The following is a 21047-nucleotide window of genomic DNA, read 5'->3' on the forward strand; positions in this document are numbered from 1 at the left end:
GGGGCCGGCCGACGGACGGGACGGGACGGGACGGGACGGGACGGGACGGGGAGGGGAGGGCTGGGATGGACGGGACGGGGCGGCCCCCGGGGCGGTGCCGGCAGCGCCTGCCCCCTCCGGCCCCCGTGTGGCCCCCGGGCGGGCTGGGGCTCTCCGTGTCCTCCCTGGCCTGGCCTGGCCTGGCACCCCCAATGTCCCCCCCATCCCGGCTACGACACCCCTTGTGCCCCGCCTGCCCCCCAGCCCCCGTGCCCTCAGTCCAGCCTGGGTCTGTCCCTGACCTCCCTACCCATCTGGGAACCCCTGTGTTTCCTCCCTGCCCTGGACTGGGGCCCCCCCCCCCCCCCCCCCCCAGTCCCCCCATCCAGGCTTGGGGCAGAAAGGGGGGCAGTTGGTGCCAGTTGGTGGGGAGGGTGACATGAGCCTTGACCAGCCAGTTGGAGGGGGGCATGGGGGTGGGGAGGTCCATGGGGGAGGGAAGGGGACTGGGGTACCCCCTCCCCAGCCTTTGTCTCACCCCTTTGCACTTCTCTCACTTTCCACCAAACTGAGCCCCAAATGCCCCTCGGCACCCAGGGACACGGACACAGATAGCAGAGGGGTTCCCTTGCCCTGTGCCTCAGTTTCCCCAGCTGCCTCCAGGCAGGTGAGCCGGTCATATTTGGGTGCCGTACCTCTACATGCGGCCCTGTCCAGCCCCCTGAGCACAGCTCTCCTTGCAGTCCCTCACCTAATGCTATTACAGCCCCATTTGTTAGACATTAGGAGGTTTCCTCCTTGTTTGTTTGTTTTTCCAGTTTTTGGTGGATTTGAGTCTCGGCCCTTTTTTCTCAGCTGGGCCAGAGCAAGAGCCACAGGGGGCTCCCTGGGGATGCCGGGGACTGTGGGGCAGGAGCACCTCACCCCTGTGGTCAGTTTGCACCGCTGGCACCCAGCTGTGCCCTGGTACTGGGCTGGCAGGAGGAAACTAAGAGTGTGCTTCTGGCTGGGGAGCAGGATTTTCCCATGGAAAATGGTTATGAAAATAGCGGCCAGGCTCAGCTCTGCTCCTGCTGTCTCTAACACATGTACATCCCATCCAGCTCCGGCTGGTGGGACATGGGCATTCCTGGCTGGGGGCTGCGCTGCTCCTGCCATGCTCTGGATGTGGCTCAGGGCATCCCTGGGAAAGGGGTATGTGTTTCTGCAGTCCTTCAGGACCAACCTGGCTGCTTCCCAGGAGCTGAGCACATACTGCAGCGGGCTGGCTGCTCCTTCCAGGATGCACAAGCGTGCCCACCTCAACCAGTCTCTTTCCTGGGGCTGGAGGCCCTGTTTTGCCCCGAAGCAGCTCCCGCAGCTCTCAGAGCAATTTTGTGCCTGACCCCAGAGCAGAGCACAGAGGGCTCAGAGACGAGTGCAGGAGGGGCAGCAGGACAGCTCATCTGCTTTCACATGCCACTTTTTTCTTGTCTAAATGATTCCCAGGGCTGACATCTCCTCTGGGTGTGGAGATCCTTTGGCAAGGAGAACTGAGCTGATGGCAATATGACCCTCCTGCCACTGACCTGTGCACATGGCCCCACGTCCTGGGTCCCCAGTCTCTCCTTCCCACAACTTCAGGCAGTGAAAGTTAAGCCTGGCTGAGCTTTTGAGTTTGGGGGGAGACAGCAGAGGGAGAGGGAGCGCTCCCACCCTGACCTGTCCTCCTGGATTGCCAGCAGACTCAGGCAGACAGCACAGTCGCTTCACTCAGTTTGTATGCAGGAAGGTTTTGGGCAAGACCCGCAGGGTCTGTGAGTCTGCACGTGTGGGTCAGAGCCTCCCCTACCTGAAAGCACAGGCTCCAAACACCACTGTGCCTAGTGCCAGGCTCGAAGTCAGGAGGCATCAGAGCAGCCATGATCCATGGGCATGGGGCAGAGGAGGGACAGCCCCTGGATCTCCTTCACCCACACCCTTCTGTGCCACAGCAGCAGGCCTGGAAGGCTGGTGACTAACTTTGGGTCATATTTGTCCCACACAGGAAGAAATGGGGTGTGATGAGCTCAGTGATGAGGGTGCAGGACACAGTCCAAGCCTCTCCACCCTGGCAGGTGACCTCGCAGAGGCCCAGCCACCCCTGAGCTCACATCTAGGCCTTGTAAGGGCCTGTGTCCTCAGCAGGGAGACCTTGGAGTGGTCCAGCCCTCCATCACAGCACTGATGTACCTATATAATCCCATGCCCAGGGGCTTCCTGCAGCTACTGCCATGCTCTGAGCACAATCTGCCCAGCAGTGAGGGGGAAATGGGGCTAGGAAGGGCCCCACTTTAACCCAGATCTGTTTCTTCTCTATTAAAGGACCATATCTCCCGAAGGAGAGAAGGGCCACCTCCAACACTGACAGGCCAGCTTGGTCCCAGAGTCAGCATCCTGCAGGGAGGCAGAAGGAGGCAGGGGGTCACCGGTCAGTCCGCAGGGACGTGGGAGCCACATCCAGCTGAATTCCATCCATGTTGGATTTCCTGTTGTTTGCATCAGAAGTGAAAAACAAGAGATCAAAACAAAGCCAGGCCAGGCTGGGAGTCCCTTCGTCTTGCTATTTATTCCAGCACAATCTAATTAAAGCAACAGGAAGTTTGCTTTCCCACACCAACTAGACATCTTTAAAAAGAAACGATACAAATAAAAGCCCTGCAGACCAGGTGAATGAGGGGACAAGGCCAGCAGAGGCCTTGGTCCCTGGCCTGCCCTGTTGGCAGGGTGCCGGGCCAGGCGCCAGGAGGAATTTGCCCCGGTACCAGCTTACTTGCCCCCTGCATGGAGGCTCTGAGTAACAGCTGTCAAGGGGGGACTGGGGCATCCAGAGGGTCAAACGCTTCCCCTAAGCCTCTGTCACATGTGAGATCTCCCAGGACAGCAACTGCCACCCTGCCCTGCATCTCTTTTCCTGACACCCTAGACAGCATCCCTCAGGCCTGGCCCCTCTGCGCAGGATTTCGGGAGCCCACCTGTCACCACAAATGGTCTGTGCTGCTTTACGTTGGTGGAGCCGGAAGGGACAGTCACAAATCCAAGTGCAGCTCTCCTGATTTGAGGGTCTGCAGCCAGGGGTACCTTGTTGGGTTCATCACGGCAACCCCAGCCATGGGGATGCAGGGTGCTGCCATCACCCCTAGATGAGCCTGGCTCCCAGGTGGCTTCAGCACTGTGAGCTTATATGCAACCAGGGGCTGCTGCAAGGACAGATGTTACTGGGGGACTCCTGCTCCAGCTCTTGGTGATGATAAAGTAACTGCCCAGTGGAGAAGGGGAAATTTCCTGACTTAGAACAACAGAAAAAAAATATTGCCTGGGTTGCTAATAGCTAAGCTTTTATCTAATACCCCACAGGCACGGCTCCATGAGAGGCCTGCAACTGGTGTGCAGCTATGAGACAAGCTGGACCGGGCTGGGGGAGGAAGGGAGCTAGAGCCTGGCACAGACACGATTCGGACACTCGCACCTGGTGGTACGAGGTAGCATCATCCAAGGTGGCATGTGAACAGCTTGCGTTCCTCAGGCTGTCACTGCAGTCTGAGGAAGATGACCGCAACCCACTGCAGAGCAGGGCAAGCATTCCCACCTCCATGTGCTGCCAGAGCAGGGAGCTCACAGCCTGTTAACCAAGCTGGCCATGGTGCCTTAACGGGCTGCAGGGAAGGAAAGAATAGAAAGGGCTCCTCCAGCTCTCCCCTGCCTCCCTTCATTGGGTTGTCCCCCACATCCACCTCATTTCCAGAGAGGTTGTGGGACCTTGACAGAATGCTCCATGGTAGGTGCTGTACAAGAGAGCATTGGCTCACTGGAAGGCAGGGTGGACACAAGAAAAGAAAGGGCAGGAGTATTTCAAGTACTTTATTTATAAAAACGCCCAAGTTTAAAAACCCAATGGCTGTGATCTTCTGCAGGTAACAGGCACAGCCAGTGTCCTGGGTCCTGGCTGGCCCTCAGCACCTCTGTCTAGGTGAGCATCTCAGAGGCTGCATGTGAAGGCCATGGTCCTGCCAGGAAGGCAACATGGTAAAAGCTGGTGCTGGTGCCCAGTTGTGGAGGGTTCACAGCTCTGAGCAGCCCCTCTCTTAAAAACCATTAAAACCAGCTGTGAGAATAAACTCTCTGTTGTTAAAAAAGGAAAGAGAAGGGAGCAAGTGAGGCTCTGTCGGCATGGGAAGGCTGGAGCCGTGAGGCCCACGCTCTCCTGCCCAGGGAGGGCCATGGCACTCGTGACGCTCGTCAACTTTTTTTTTTTGAAGAGAAACAAATCAACCAACCAACAAAAAGTAATTTCTGCCGAATTTCCCCTGCAGCCACACTTTCCACCAGCCCGCTCACATAAACATGCTGTCTTCAACACGGGAAACACTCTTGTGGATGCTTGAACTTTCCTTCTCCGCTAAACAACATGCTTCAGATTCCCTGCAAACAAAAGGAGGCAGAAAAGATGTTTCCACTGAGACTAACTTTAACCATGATGGATTAACTCATCCTGAGGTTGGTGAGGTTTTTGCTGGCTATACAGGCCTCTTTGCAGTGCATTTCTTTTCCTGGTACCTCCCCCTCTCTCTCCCCGTGGGTACCCCAGGAGGGTGTGTATTCCTGCAGCGCCGAATGCTGCTACCTCTGCGCGGGGGACTCTGCCTCCTCCCTCTCTACCAGCAGGGCTGACAAACTGGGAAATAATACAGGAGACCTGACCTCCGCACAGACCTGATTCCTGGCTGGCCAGCCAACATCTTGCTCCCTTCGCAGAGGCTGTCACCCTCTTTCAAGCTATATTTGGGGACCTGCCAAAGGGAGACTCCGCCACCACTTCCATTAAGAGTTTTTCCTGCAGGCTAGTCACTGGTTTGGAAGTTTTTGGTCAGCAGCGGATGGGAACACTCATTTCCTGCTGCCTTGTCCCCCTCCCCTGGGACAGATATGCTGCCAGGAGAGTACAAACTAGATCCAACCCTTCCAGCTTAGAAATGATGCTGGAGCATGGCATGGAGGATAAGTGAGATATGCCCATGCATATCCTATCAATCCTCCCTGGGAATATCAACCCACTGTGAAGGATAGGGAGAGGCCTTCAGTTTGGAAACACACAAGGGACAGATCCGAGCCTTGCAACCAAGAAGTCAAACAGTGGCAGATCGCACCAGCTCCAGGTCACCAAGGCTGGTCGGTGTTGGAAGGCAGGGCCCTGAAGGGACACAGAGAGCTGGCAGCGCTCAGACACCCTGCCCAGGACTGCACAGAGACACAGCCAGGCACCTCTCAAGGAGAGCAGCACCTTTCCATCTCCTCCCAGGACTGCACCTTCGCACACAAGAGCAAGTTGAGCCCAAAGGTCTAACCCTTCTCTCCAAGGTTTCTGACAGTCTGCAGAGAGGATGGACAGCTCTGCCCTTCCTCCTTCCCTACCGCACACAACAGGGCTGCCTATCAGCAGGGGAGACGCGTCCTCCCTGGGCCTGGCCTGTGGTTGAGAACAAATGTCCCTGGGCACCCAGAGCTGTGGCATCTCCCAACCCACCTCTTCCTACTCTGTTTCTAACACCGACACATCACAACATGCACCTAGAGTGAAAAATCGCTGCAGAGCCCTGTGTTCCTGCCCCTGGCTCTTTCTGGGCAGGGAGAAGACAGACAGGAACAGGCATGGCACAAAGGTGGCAAGAGCTCACACGGCTACCAGCCCTGGGCTCCAAAAGCTTTCAGGCTTGCTGTCTCCAGCAGGGCTAGAGGACAGTCCCAACGCCTGACAACATCTATGGAGGTTTTTTCTTTTTCTTTTTTTCTTTTTTAAGCCTTGTTTCCTCCAGCACACCTGACACAGAGAATCCTGCTGAGGGGTGGACAGTGCCTCCCCTCTAGGAAGCATCAGGCCGCATCACTGCTGCAGTCCACAGCCCACTGGCACTGCCTGGCTCACATTTAACAGTGACTTTCACACAGCATGAGACGCCCCTGTCCCCTCTCCTTACCCAGAGGGTGGCAGAGGCAGCAGGGTTAGGTAAAGGACAGAGAGAACAATAGCTATTTTTTGAAAAGCTGACCTGGTGCCAAAATCCCATTGTAACTCATAGCATTGGGGGTAGGGGGACAGGGCAGGGGCTTAAATGCCCTTGCAAACATTGCTCTGCTATCTTGCTCAGAGTCACGGAGGAGCTGAAGCAAAGGCTGGAGCTCCCCTCCCCTAACCTTCAGCCACCCCCCAGCTCTGCGCTAGCACATCCTGGAAACCGTCTTCCTTTGCCTCCAGGTGAGCCCCAGCCCCGCACACAGCTCTGAGGAGAGCAAGGCATCTCTGGCTCTGCCCCAAGGGCCGACGGAGAGACACCAGTGCAGTGGGAGCTGGCCCCAGGGACACTACATATGCTTCTGCCAACTGCAGCTCAAGGTTTCTCTTTAGGCTTGAAACAAGAAAGAGTAGCTGGGGCTTTGAGGGACCCTGGGCAAAGCATCTGGCAGTCGACACTCAGTTACCTTCAAGTATGTAATAGCTAAGCTTGCTAAAGAAAGCCTGCAGGCTTGGGCTGGCAGTCCCCGTCTTCCCCCCAACTGCCTCACCATTAACAATTTCCCTTTAGACATGCTGTTTTACATCCCAGGCAGATCATAAAGGCTTTTACTGCATGCCAGGGGACTGAATGCACCGCACTCATATTAACTGCTCTGCACAGCAGTTGAGGTGGTGACTGCTGGAGCAGGTTGGGACATAAAGCCCAGCAGAACCAAGCAGGCAGCAAAGCAATGCTGAGAATTAACAGCAGTCTTGGAGAGGGCAGGAGCCATGGCTCTGCTCCTGTTAGCCTGGCTGGCAGCCTGCCCAGGGGGCTTCTTCTCCGAGTAGCAGCAGTGCCACCTTCAACCCATCACTGTTTCAGTGCTGAGGGGGTTTGGTTCTTCCTTGCCCCACTCGCTCCTGCTGCCCTTGGTACTGCCACTGCAAGCGCAGCGGAAAAGCAGTCCACTGCAGGGGGAAAACAGTCCTTGAAGGGACTAAGCTCTCCACCAGGTCAGCCCCCTTATCTGGCGCTCTGCGCAGTGGCAAGGCCATTTTTGCCAGTGAGGGAGCTGAGGAAGAGAGCTTGGGGATGGAGGAGAGCCGTCTCGCCTGCCTTGACAGCAGCCCAGGCTCCTGCCGACTGGAACACAACCAGCAGCACAGTAGTGCAACGGCATCCTTTTGAGTCAGCCTCTTCCTGGCAGCTGGGGAGTGAGGAAAGGGATTTCTCTGCTCTCCTCTCTGCCACAGTCATCGGTTTTGCTCTCACCGGGTGGTACGATGGTGGGAATCCCAGACTCTACTACCCGCAGCCTCCTGCTCTGTTTCAGCCATGTGCAACATCAGCTGAGAAACCTTTGGGTCCTGAGCAACAAGCCCAGACTATCCAAGAGATCTGGCTTTGCTAGGAAGGCTTCCAGGGGTCCAGCCACCACTGAGAAAATCACAGCAAGGCCTGGGGCAGAYGGTGCCTCTGAAATAGGCTAGTGAAGCACTGATGAGGGCCTCTCTTGGCCAACCCCTTATGTGGACCAAGACTCAGAGTCTCAGACCCCTTCCCAAGCAGACAACCAGTTTGGCTCTGCTAAGCTTCCTTTGTCTCACTGCTGTCTTCACCAGCTGATTTATATTCATTAAATAATTCAAACAAAAGCTATAATGAAAGGAGAGAGGAAAGAAAAACAAACAAGGACTGGGGAGTGGGACACTCTGGTCTCTGTTACAGTCCCCTGTTTCCCTGGCTTGATGGTTTTGGGGGCTAGGCCTCTGCTCCCACTTATTGTGTGGTTTTGGCACTGCTGAGGATCTGTTTTATTTTCTGTTCTTTGGGCAGCCAGTCAAGCTTGTCAGGCACACTGGATCACCACTGCTTGCCCTGCACGTGTTTCAGCCAGCCATCCTCTGAGCACCGTGACCACACTGGGCCAACCAGCAGGCACCCGGCTCATTCCTGCATAGGGGCTGCAGGGTTTTCAAAAGACTGGGCAGAAACTTCTTTTCCAGAGAGGACTCCTCTGACGTCAGGCTGAATGGAAGTTGTACAGAGGCCAAAGGCATCTCAAATCTCTTCATGTTTTCTTGATCTCTGTTAACAGGGGAGGGTATTAAAGATGGGGTGCCAGCCACAGCTGTCCACATCTAGCACAGGGCTGAGACTTGTGGGAGAAGATCCCCAATACACACAACCAACTCTGAACTGCTTTGCTGCAGTCCTCCAACTGTGTGTTGAACTGCGACACCAACGTTGACTGTGAGAACAACAGTCTGTGGAGGGCTGGCTGCAGGTCATGCAAGCCATTCTGAAACATGCTGCGCACCCACGGACAAAAAGAACAGGGCGTGAGGGGAAAGAAGCCCTACTGAAAAGGATTTCAAAAGAGCCAGGAATATTCCACAGACCAGACTTCTGTCTAGAAAGGTTGACCACATCCCTGTGATTTTAGCATTGATGAGAGAGAAGGCAGCCTTCGGTCATGGGAGCCTTAAGCCAGAGGGAACCTCCACAGACCCTCACACAGTCAGAAGGCGATAGGGCAGGAGGAGCCCTCACCAACAGGACAGACAGGATGGGGCCCAGAACACACTTGCTCCAGCTAAGCACACATCTGGCTCCTTAGAAAGCTGCAAGCAGGGAAGACAGATGTCGAGGATTCACCTGTCTGCCTCCCTTCCCTACAAATCCACAGCCACTAAATGCATTTCCTTCTACAAACACTGAAGCCTCCTTCCTGGGCACAGAACACATATCCCATCAGATCCAGCACTTGCAGTGGCCATGCTGCTGCAGCATTTTCAGGAATGCACTCGGTTCCCAGGGGAACCAGCTGTGAGATGTGTTGGAGATGTTCGCTGAGGATACAGAGAGGTATCATCCAGGCAGAGCATACCCTCAAGTGCCCTGCTCCCTCTCCCATCCCTGTTTCCAATGATCAGAGGCCCTGGTCCTTTTCTCAGATCTGATGCTGAAGAAAGGACACTGAGGAGGGAGGGCATGATCTCCACGAATCTCGGTTCTAGGCAGTTTTATTCCTTATGTCTTCATCAGCCTCTACACCTGCCTGCTTTTGAGACAGTCTGATAAGCAGCTCTTCTGAGATCAGACAGCAGGAGGAAGGGGTTCTAGTTAAACTGCAGTTCCCTTAACAGCCCACAGGCCAAGCAGTAGGGAACAGGGCTTATAAACGAGCTTCTCGTGCTCCAAGGAGCAGTTTGGCAGATGACAGTAAGGAGGAAGGACCGATCTTTTGTGACAAGACCAGGAGGAAGCAAAAATCATCATTTGTAGGAAACAAAAGGATTGTGGGAACTGTAAATAACAAAGAGTGCAGATTATCAGTGCAGAGCGGTTGTGATCATGAGGTGGACTGGACAGGCCCAAAGAAATATTTCAGCAGACCCACATCAAAGTCACCTATCTCCAAAGGATGAGCACAAACCAGTTCTGAAGATTTGGGATTCCTTCCTAGGCAGTAGTGCCTCACATAGGCTTGGGAACAGTGCACAACTGGCTGAACATGAGCCAGGTGAGGTTGGTAGTGTTCCTTGTTACAAGCCCATTTCAGCAAGCGTGGAGTCTAACCATCTGCCTTTTATTCTTCTGTCTGTAAGACACGAGAAGACATGGCTGTTTTTTGACTTGCTTTGACCTAATTAAGAGCACCAGTGCTCTCTTGGCATCAAAGGATGGGAACTTTGCTCCAGGGCAAAGCACTCAGAGAAAAGACCTGTGCCACGGTTGACAGCGTGTGCCAGGGATATTTTTGCTTTGCAGAGTTCACTGTGATGTGGACAGAAGTACCGTCTAAATGAGAAGCTCCAGCTGAACTTGGATGTAGGAAGAGGATGTGAGCTTATGGCATTAACATGCAGAATTTGGACTTTCTGATGAAAACAAGTGATGATTTAAACCAAGGCAGTAGAGGAAGGTAAAGCGTTCTATGTCAGGCTTGAAAAAGGTTAGGAACATACACATGGTTACTGCAGTTCAGCTGACAAGTGAATACCACCAAGCTGTGGTAACATGACTGTCTGCAACTGGGAAGTATGTCTGGAAGGCAAAACTAGGCTGGGGAACGGAGAAGAGTTTCTCTCAGAAAGCTAGACAGGGTGCAGGGGGGGGGGCTAAATATGCTGAACTCTCCTCTCCTGAACTCAGACAACTGTGGTGCTAGAAGGAATGAAAAACATGCACAAGAAGCAGCTGGAACACTTCCCCCCCAAAGCATCTGCTTTTCTTTCAGCACTGCGCAGCCTCAAGGTCCTCCTGCATCTAAACTTTAACTCCCAGCTCCAGGCAGTGCACTAAGAGATTTCTCTCTTCCTTACAGGGTAATTGGCACAGTACCTCCCCTGCAACCAGGCTGAAACTTGCTCTAGGTGCACACGCATGGCTTTTTCTGTCTGGATGTGACTAGCTGCCCCACTCTGTAGGAAGTCCCTGTGCAGGCATGTGTGTCTGAGGCTGATGACACCTGCAATCACATTCAGCAAATGATTCATCTTGCATTGCAGCTGTTTATTTGCAGTGATGCCATTTATTTACAAACCTCATTTTACTTAAAACAAACAAACAAACATCTTCTTAACAAGCTAACAGAAGCATAACTGAAGTCACTACCAGACATACTGTGGGCAGCAGTCCCTGTGCTGGGAAGATTTCAACAAAAAATGGTTTTAATTTAGGCTGTCTGTGAGACAAGGTCTTAAAAGAGTTTGGGCATGTGGCTCCTATTAAACTGGTCCATTCCCAAGGACTCATCCTGTGCAGTACAAAACGTGGCATACAGGACAGACCAGGCTGGCCAGAACAGTCCATTTGATCTGAGCCCCACTTGCAGCCTGTTGCTTTCCCAAGAGCCACCTAAATGTGGCCAGGCAGAAGGTGGGGGCTTCCAGGTATCTGCTTGTTCTTACCTGCCATCTTTTCTGCAACTCCCTCCCTTCCTTGACAGGTTTCATGAGCTGGTGCTGGCAGAAGGGATGAACAGAAATGCCAGAGCAGCTCGAAGTCCTCTTCCTTCTCCAGGGCTGTCCCCAAGGAGTTTTAATTTCAAAGCACTGACCACAAGCCACAAATCAGGAGATCCAAGAACTCCAAGACATTCCTAATTTTGAGTGCTGCGTAGTGACAGGACAGAGGGGATGATCATCTACTCCTCAAACTGGTGTCATAATCAGTCTCCTGGTTCCTCTTTGTCCCCAACACAATGGATTTCTAGAGCAGTGGCTGTCCCCAGGATGATGATCTGCTGAGCTGGTAGCAATATCTTTTTGACTTTTCAGAAGTCCCTTTCTCACGAAATGCTCTCAGCCCTTCTGAGACAGCGGGCCCTGAAGCCTCTTCTCAAGGCACAGTGCAGATGCGTCCCCACTGCTTTGTACAAATACATGTTCACTGGATACTGTCATTGTGCCAGCCTGTTCCACCACCTCTTGCAAACTCTGTGTGAGATGGTGAAAATAGATCCCCTGTAAAATTCTAATCAACTTCAACTGACTTTTAGTCCCTTTATTCTTTGTTTCCTTTCTCAAAGTCAGTGGATGTGAAAGTCTCAGTAACTGTGTGACACATGGAGCTTATACGTTTCCAGCTTGGCCTAAGAAGGTTCATGGTACTTGGCGTAATGCTATTATAAACTAGGCACTTTTGCACTTAAAAAATAATGAAATAGAAACTCCTATTTTTCTCCTACAAGGAGCTGGGACATCTTTCTAATTTCCATATTTCCTCTAAACACCAACATCCTTTAGGATTTGGATAGCCATCGAAATCAACAACAAGGTTTTCTTATACCCCTGGGCAAAGAAAGGAATAGATATGGCCCAAACTGTCTCAGTTAGGATCATGGGATAGTCCTGCATCTTTGGGAACTGCAGCAAGCCCTGTGGGTTTAAATAACTGCTGCTGGGCCCAGTTAGTCCAAGATGAAGATGTGCTGCTTATAGAGATGGAACAGATTGAGATCCTTCAGCTTGAAAAAGAGATGGTGGTGGAAGTGTGGCATGGGTCTAGGAAATCACAGATTGGTATTGGGAAGGTGAATAGGAACTAGTTACTTCCTATTTCTCACTATACAAGAACAAGATGACACCCAGTGAAATTACCCAGCGCCAAGTTTTACAGAAAAGAAGGTACTTTTGTACACTCCAGCCACAACACTTGCTGCTATATAATGTGCGAGCACCCAAAGTAGAAACGAGTCTGGAAGAGGAATAGAGGAGTTAATGAAGGACAGGTTCCTTGGTGGATCTCCAGTATGCATCTGACACCTATCCCTGGCTTAGGAAGCCCCCAAACCACTGAATCCTAGAAGCTGGGTAAAGATACCAGGAAAAGGATATGTAAGTCTGTCCCCTGCTTTTTCCCCAAATCAGATGTTTTGTTTCTGCTAGAAATGCAGATTGACAGACACCTGTACTGTGCATTCACAGATACACCTACTTAGACTACCTTGCTATGGTAAGGTACATATCCCCCGGCTTCAGTAACCACACTTGTGTCCACTGACATTTTTATTAAACACTGAGAAGTTAATAATCACCAGGCCCCATGTTCCTTCCCTGCCCATGAACTGCCCTAATAAAGGAAAGGCAATGGCAGCTTTTGCTAATAGAGACCCACAGCGCTGAGAATCCCAAGTTAAGCAGGAGACAGATGACACTGCATGAGTGGTCAAGCAAATGGGGTTCAGCTTTCCAGTCAGCAAGAAAGACTCAATGAGCTTTTCTAAAGTCCTCTCTGAAAGGACCAGGAAGCCATCAGTCTTCCCCTGAACCAGCAGGGCTGGCTTGGGGTGGACAACTCACCTTTGATGGAATTGAGGATTTCTTGAATTCTCTGTGGCTCATTGCGGTCTGGTCTGCAGCTTGGTGTGATCTCCAATACGTAATCAGGACCATACTCTGTGAAAAACTGCAGAAAGAGGAGAGGAGAGTCAAAAGAGAGGTCTCTGGCTGGCTAAGGCGGGAGGATGGCTCCCCATGGGTACCTGTTTGTAAAAAGGTAAAACATATTTTCTCCTTCTGAGGGCGACATGTAGATCAACTACATCAAAGACGTGCTTCTGCAGTGCCTCTGCCTACTTGAAGTTAGCAACCGCTACAATTCAAGTTCCTGGGAAGCAGAGCTCAGTGCTGCAGCCATGAGCAATATCATGTCTGTTCCTCTGCCTTACCTGGGAAAGACACTGACATCTATTTACATATGGTTACTTGCAAACATGATCTTTTTACAAACAAGATTGAAATGCTGCTTATCAGATATCCTTCTTTTTGGTTCCCCACCCCACCTTGCATAGTCCAAGTGCTGTGTTGGTACGACTGTGCCTTCCAGCACCTGGAAGATGTAAAATCAGTGCAGTTCAACGTTAATAATACATCTCTCCTGGCTGACTTCTGGAATTGTGCAGCTAAGTCTAAACAAGAAGATCCACAGCACCTTTGCATGATCATGTAGAATCCCATAAATTATTGCTAGCAGTCTTATTTCACAAGCATGCAGCACTGAGCAAAGAAGCAGACATGCCAGGGTTAAAAATTCAGCTGTAAAGTCACACTCAGACCTGCTGCACCGCACTTAGATGTAAAAGGGTATCCTATGTATTCCATGCAGTAATTCCATCCCTTGGAGAGCTATTCCAGATTTAATTTATCAAAGGAAGGAAAACTCAAGGCATTGTAGTCCCCCAAGGTGATTCAGCGATGCACAGGGTTGGGGTTTTCTTTAAAGGTTGAAGATGGCAGATCTGGCAACACAAGACTGACATCTCTGTGCTAGCAGAGGTAATGAAAGCCTCTCCAAGTGGATCTCATACTATGCCCGTACTGTCAAGGAAAATGAAATGGCTCCTGAATGCTACAGGTTACAATCCAGCATTTTAAAGCAAACCTGAAATCATGCTGGCTTTACCAGGCTGTGAATCAGCGTTAAGGAGGTGCTCTGTAAGCAGATCAGCTCTTTGTGCAGAGCGGGCAAGGCAGCCAGGTCAGAGCAGGAAACTTGCTGCCTGCTGCTCGGCCTGCCAGACTTTTCTGCGGGACAACCTAATACCCTGTTGAAAAAGGAGTAAAAGGCAGATTTTTGGCAGATGCACAGGTTCATTTGCACAATGTTTGGTCACATAAACCCAGCCAGCTGATTAAAAAAATGTGCAATATTTCCTTTTTAGTGAGTCATTAATTTGATCTATGCTTTCAATACTATCAGAATGAGATTCTGTCTGTCTCCAAAACCTATGTGAGGCAGCAGGAAGCTGCATTACATTTTGATTGCTCTTAGCTGATTAAAGAATTACAGGGACTATTCAAATCAGAGACGGACCCAGGGCTAGTCTGAATGGGAGGCTTACCTGGCTGTATCACACAGCATGGGAGCGCACACTTAGTTAATTAGCGGACTAACTTTCCTTCTTCCAAGCTTCTCCACAGGCAGCCCAGGGACTGACATATTTTTCAAGCAGACTGTTTTCACAGTTTTCTTAAAAGAGCCACACATTTTCCTTTCTTCATCTCTGCCCATAAATCGCTTTGGGAAGCCCTTGTTGAAATACTGACATCAGAGGAGAACACTGAACATTTTTTCAACTTAAAAAGACTGAAAATGGCTACAGCAGAATGAGCCAACATGTTTTTGGGGAAGTCCTCACTGAGAGCTAGAGCCCTAGTCTGGTTTGAGTTTGCTCATGTAGTGTGTGCAGGTGACAGCTACTCCAAGAGCGTACAGGCTCTGCTGGCAAAGCTCACAGACTCCACAAACCAAATAAGCTGTCTTATTTGAAGGAAAAAAGGAAATACACATAAAATCTTGACTGCAGCTTTCGTGAAACAGCACGCTAAAAATGCAGAAGTTCCAGATCTAATAGTAACTGGTGTCAGCTGCACAAGCTGCTGGTTACACAGGCAGTGGCACAGCAGACTTTGTGCCATCAGTCTAATACTTCCAACCTGGGCAATAATGAGGCATAGTTAATTCTGATGAAGGCATCATTTTGCATCTCCCCGTGATTTCAGTGGCATCAAGTTAAACAGAACACAAATACAGCTTCAAGTAATTGGCTTCCAAGATCTACATTAAAGGAAAAAAAGTACCTGAGGCTATATAGCTTTTACACTGATGTGGTTTATTGCAATTGAGAAGCTTTCAGTATCAAATAACTAACATCCTGTAGAACAGCTACATGTGCTGAGCTACCCAGCATGGATTGAAGGGTGCAGTCATGCAGAAGAGCTGGCTGGGTTTTATACCATTCACCACAAAGCAGGTCAGCAGGGCAAATTTGGGCAATCTTGAAATGACTTATCCCAGGGCTTTGATGCACATGCTCTGAAGAAAACAGTTGCAGCTGTTTAACATGTTCCTGCCTCTCTGCCTGAGACAACTGTCTACATGGCAGGAGAAAATACATGTCCAATCACCCAGGTCACAGACCAAGCACAAGCTCATGTGCACTGAGAATCGGGTTGAGACACAGGCCTGCAGGGCACAGACACAAAGGCAGGAGCCCCTGCCCACTTCTGCTGCCTTGCTCTGGCGGCAAGAAGCTCTGCCCATGGGACAGGTGGGCAGCTGAGTACAGGACCACCTCTGATAGCTGCAGCTAGAGGTGCTGTTTGTCTCTGAGAAAGCACCAACAAAAGTAATCCTCTTGGCCACGCATCAGTGGAGAAAAGCAATAAGTAGCACCTTGGATTTCACTTGTTTTGATCAGTCAGAGGGACTCAGAGTAGAAAATCCACCAAACCAAATCAGTAACTTTGATTCTCTTTGAGGTGGGAGGCTTAAGCCTTAATATATTTCTGAAGCTACTGCAAAAGAGGTACAAGCACCTTGGATTCACTCCCTTGCAGCCTGAAGGGGATTCAAGAGGCGATTTTCAGTGCTCCAGAAAAGACTCATTTTATTTCTTCATTGGTCAGAACAAGGAGGATGTTACAAGCAGAAAAGCCCACACTTCTGCAATGACAAAACCAGGTGCCTGTACTTCTTACCCAACCATTTAGTTGTCACAGGGGAAAATATGTTATTTTTCTTGCTGAAAAAATGTTGATTTTCAGAGATGAAAAACCAGTGCTGAGAGTCAAGACTGAAAAGGAAAGCTCAAAATCCCTGTTTGAATCAGCAGCTCACCTGGAAACTCACAACTTCTCCCTTTTAAAACTTAAACATGCTGAAACAGCAAACTAGAGGATCAGAAGTGTCTGATGTGCAGTTCTAAAGCCCTGAACAGATCCAACGGACCTGAAGTTTACAAAGAAAGGAGCAATGCCCAATGTAGTTGCATGACTACTGATTGCTCTGACGGTCCAAAAAAGGGTGGGAGTAATGGTTCAAGAGATGGGAGTGTGGAGTGACTGCAGGGAAAGACATGTTGAAGGAAGAAACAAGTAGGTGTAGAGGCCAGGAAAAGAGTGAGAAACAGAGAAAAGAAAAGGCAAAGAGAAGAAATAAAAAAAGGACAGAAGTAATAATTTTTTAAAGGGGAAGGGTATTTTCTTGTGAATAATGCCAGATCTGACAACCATGCCAATAGCAAAAAAAATTAGCTACCAATAAAAGTCTAAATTCTCCCCCTGATTTTAGTACCAACAGCTCACTGGTGTCAATTGGATGCTGCTACAGTTGGACTATAACCCACTGCACTGCCAGCACTGAACGTTCAAAGAAATTCTGTGTTGGTCCTTCCAGATACTGTAAGAGTATTTAAACACCATTATACTGTTGTTCAGTCAAATGCTTTCCGGATCTCAAGACCACAGCTGTCTTCTTTCCAAGCCCTTCGCCACAAAATCATGAATTAAAAAGGAACCACCTCAAACCCCTCCAAGTTTCCCATCCCTGAATATTGACTTTCTCTCATAATAATTTAATTCCAGGACCTGGACTTGTAAAAAAAAAAAAAAAAATCCCTGAACTTCTCAATGCTGTAAGTGTAGCAAAGTGCTGAATATAACTGTGGAATTTGGCCTCTTGTCACTGAAAGGACATGCTAAACCTGGCTGACGGGGAGAGAAAAACACTGAGAGCAAAACAACCTCCCTACTTCATGTCAATGTGCTTTAGCAGTGCTCTGTCCCAGGCCATGAACTTGAAACAGCTTCCTTCGAAAGGCCAGCAGAGCTCTGGGTTTGTATAGCAGGAAAGCGGTGCCTGGATTGCATTCAAGCTGATCACATTCAGGAATTCGGTGCCGAATGCAAAGAGCTGCCCAGTCTGACAGCTCAATTTCCAGGTTTCATGTTAATCAGAATAGGAATTCCTATTTAAAGCAAAGAAAATAAGAAATCAGGAAGTACCAACCTTTGTTTCTGTGCATAGGTGTTGACAAGCTATTAAATCATTAGTGGATCTTTGCCAGAAGCAGCAGAATAAACCTGGGAATCTGACAAATGGACATCAGCTCTGTGTGTGCACAAACACATACATACATATACACACAGAAAGTACGTACTGTTTCCCTTCAGGTTATCTCATAGCTGTGTAAATATTTCATCTGACATGCCCATTAGACTCCCAGCCAATTTCCCACCATCATGATGTATTTTTTTTCAAACCTGCTTCCACCAGTTTACCATATATATGCTAACCTGTCCCTACAGCACAATGCAGGCAGCCTGGATTATCTCAGGGAAAGATTACAGAGGGCAAAAATTTACAGCTCAGAAGGACTCCCAAAACACGCAAAATCAGTCAGCTGTAGCTACTCTGGGATTTTCTCTCCGGAGGCTCTGCAAGATTCGTGCAAGATGATAACCTCTCATTCTCAATTGCAGAACAGCAAGAAACAGGCAGCCCCTCAAGGCACTAGTGTGGAACTTGCACTAACTGTAAGGTGAGGAACCACATTATCTTCAGCTAGCATCTTCTAAGAAAAAAAAAAAAAGCCTGCTCTGAATACGGTGAGCCAAGGAGGGACAGAAGGGAAGAGAAGGATTTCCATCAGAGAGAAGGGCCACGCTTGCTAAACAAATACATAGTAAGACATAGTCTACAGACCTAAGGTCTATAAGGTCTAAACTAACTACTTAATACATACAAAAAAGCTGACGGGAATATCACATTGGAAAGTGCCTCATCTAGGCACTGCAATAAGGCAATGGCAAAGCACTGGCTAGTTCCTGACTGCCCTCTATCATGCTCTGAGGCGAGACAAATCTGCTAGAAAAAGATAAAGTGCATTTTAAGTGAAGTAAATCACAGAACAAGATGGGCTAGGGCTCGCAAGGATGATGTACAAGCATTACTCCAAACTCTGCATCCTCAAAAACATACATTTGTGATCACCCATCTTACTGCCATTTATTTATTTCTGTGACAACTGTAATCAGCAAAAAGCAGTCTCTCAGATAGCTTTGTTGTAATGCAGAGCCATGAACAGAAGCAAGAGTGCAAAAGTTCCTACATTATTTTGGCTGTCAGTTCCCAAGCTGGCTCATCCCTTCTATAGGCAGCTTGCAAAGAGTGATTTGACTTTAACAACAGCCTCGGGTCCTCTTGCAAGAAGTGGAGGCGCAGAAGACCTGCAAGTTACTTCCCTGAGGGCTCAGAGGGATGGCAGTGTGCATTCGCATCTGTAAATGAAGCATCTGGCAGAGAAATCCTACTATACCAGCCACCCACTTCCACCCCATCCATCAGCAAACCTGCCCAATTGCTCAGAACCTCTTCCCTGGACAAAAACAGAGAATGGGAGCTTCATCCTAACTTTGTCCCAGCCCTCCACAAGTCAATGGCCATCTTGCAGATGCAGAGTGGGATAAAGCATGCCTTTGTTTTCACCTGGCTTTCCTGGCTCAAGCTGTGGCTTTTTAAAGTGATTGAACAGAGCCCTTTTAGAATAGGGCCACCTAAACACCATTCAGGTTAGAGGCACTTCTCCGAAGCACCCTATCATAAAATGTGCTTATTCACAACAGAGCTGGACAACTTCCTTTGGCCTGGGAAGAGCAGGAGTCGCTTTGAAATTCAGAATCAGTCAGATCCTCATTCAAGGCACACGTGCTTTCCTGTGGAGTAGCAGTGGCTGCGCAGCCTGAATTCAGGCAGCATCATACAGACATGTGCTGGGAAGAGAGGGGGATGAAATGCTTGGCAGTCTTATGCATATGTGAGCCAAGCCCTGAAGTACCTCTCTCCATGCTTCAAATGAGGTCAAACAGAGAGCCCACAGCCATGYCCCACATCCCAGCTGAAATGCAGCCTGGCAGAATGAGGGCCCTGGCCACACTGCATAACGTGCAGAAACCCTTGAGGGAAAGGGGAAGACACATGCATCTTGGGCATTGAGTTGCTGGATGGAGTTCACTTGCTCCAAACAGCAACCCACTGAACACCTGGACAGGCATTCCCAGGGCATCTCAGAGTTAAAAGATCCAAACCAAACCTCCGAACTTCTCATCTGGAAATCAAGTGTGTGGGGTCACATGCTGCCATGCTCATATGCAGTTCTTCATTGTGAAGGGGTAGAAAACACTGACGTAACAAACCAGGCTGTGGCTACATTATTCTGCCCTTAAACAGCACAGAGGTCTCAGGAAGCCAGGCCTGAACTTTTCTTCCCATCAGCAGCTGCATAGGGAGCTCCCTCACACTGTGCTCTCTGTCAGAATAACCTGATCACCAGACCTGTATACCTGCATCAGTGCTTCTTGTAGGTGCCTTATTACAGGGGAATCTCCCTCTGCTAAGGACATATGTGTGTGTGCTGTTGCACATTAACATTTCTGACTATGCTGTGTCCCAAAAGACAGGATTCAGTAGCATGCTTCCAGGAGAGATTAGCACCAGTACGTACTTTCCAGCTTTCATCAGAAACCAGACTGTGCTGCTTTCTTGTTTCACTGTTCCTGGGAAGTCCCCAGCCCTGGAGGAACACTCTTCTGATGGAGAATGACAGCACAAATAGCATCAATACAAGCTGTCCCACGCTGGCCCCAGCACAGGTCTTGCACACTGAGTCAGCAGTGAGAGGCTGGCAGATCTCAAACTCCTGCTCTGACGTATGGCAGGACCTGTGCAACCCCCCTGCCAGAAGACTGAGCAATGTGCTGAACATTCAAACCACAAGAAGCCCTGATGTGGGGCATCCACAGGTGGCAGGGACTCTCCCATGACTTCCATCAACCAGCGGGGATTTCCATGGCAGGGTTGATGAGGTTGGGAAGGAAGCGAGGACAGGCTGGGACACTTCCTGCACCCTCATCACTGTCTGGAACCAGGAAACATAAAAGGCAGAGCAGTCATAATGAAGGAGAGGAGGCAGGGGTAACACAAATGAACTTCCTCACACCACAGGTGAAAGTGCCAAAATGATCAGGGGCATTTCTTGGCCTCCACTACCCCTACACTTGTTTCCCTTGGCATGAAGACACTACTAGGCACAGATTAATATATCCAAAGGCAGGGATACCACAGAGGTGAAGACCAAAGTTGCTAAGACAAGAGCTGGGAAGGAGAGACACACCGACCCTCATATCCTCTGAGCTTAAGGGACAGAAAGGGACCTTTCCTTGACAGCTGCAATGGAGAGGTGTGCAAGCCAATTTTGAAGCCTGACCAAGAAAAACTGTCCTCTCTCAACTGGTCAGGCTGTACATGCCTTCTGCAAATGAGCAAGCAACAGCATTTTCCCAGCTGGCCCCTACTGGTCCCAGGCTCTAACCGTCACATCCAGCACAAAGACCAGCCTTTTCACAGCTTCACTCACTTATCAGCCTCAGCTATTAATTTCCCGCTGACAGGTAAACAGCTCCAGTTGGCGAGGTTTGCAGTTGACTGTTCTTCCTCCATGAATGACGGGCGGATGCATTGGTTCCTGCATTAGCTAAGAGGCCGCAAAACAATGACTGGGAAATAATGCAGAGCTGTTTCCTATCATAAACTTTAGGCTCTGAGGAGGCAAACAAAGCAGCTGCCTGACAGTGTGTTTGCGTTGGCCTGCAAAGGAGGCAGCACACAGCTCTCTGACTGCTGGGCCTTCAGGATGGTGCACTTTAAGGCACAAGAAATGTAAAACCCCCAGAAGAATCTTCACTCCCACTGCCCCACATGGGTTTG

At 49.9% G+C, this 21047-nt stretch overlaps 2 protein-coding genes across 9 annotated transcripts in view; both read right to left on the reverse strand.

Moving 5' to 3' along the window:
• The window catches only part of CITED1 (Cbp/p300 interacting transactivator with Glu/Asp rich carboxy-terminal domain 1), a 3566-nt gene extending 1113 nt beyond the window's left edge, over positions 1–2453 (reverse strand). The window contains exon 1 of the mRNA XM_026091448.1: positions 2367–2453. Within this exon, the coding sequence (XP_025947233.1) occupies positions 2367–2393 (27 nt within the window). The 5' untranslated portion in view covers positions 2394–2453. The remainder of the gene's footprint in view (positions 1–2366) is intronic.
• Positions 1–21047, reverse strand: part of HDAC8 (histone deacetylase 8) — a 57923-nt gene that overhangs the window by 449 nt on the left and 36427 nt on the right. The window contains exons 10-11 of one of the 8 annotated variants that reach the window (XM_026091436.1): positions 12803–12908; positions 2354–2486 (exon numbers count right to left, since the gene is read on the reverse strand). In XM_026091436.1, coding sequence (XP_025947221.1) covers positions 2354–2486; positions 12803–12908 — 239 coding nt within the window. The other 7 variants (XM_026091435.1, XM_026091440.1, XM_026091437.1 and 4 more) reach the window with 7 other exon arrangements.

The sequence above is a fragment of the Apteryx rowi genome, unplaced genomic scaffold, assembly GCF_003343035.1.
Source record: "Apteryx rowi isolate R43461 unplaced genomic scaffold, aptRow1 scaffold_901, whole genome shotgun sequence".
In the NCBI taxonomy this organism is placed as follows: domain Eukaryota; kingdom Metazoa; phylum Chordata; class Aves; order Apterygiformes; family Apterygidae; genus Apteryx; species Apteryx rowi.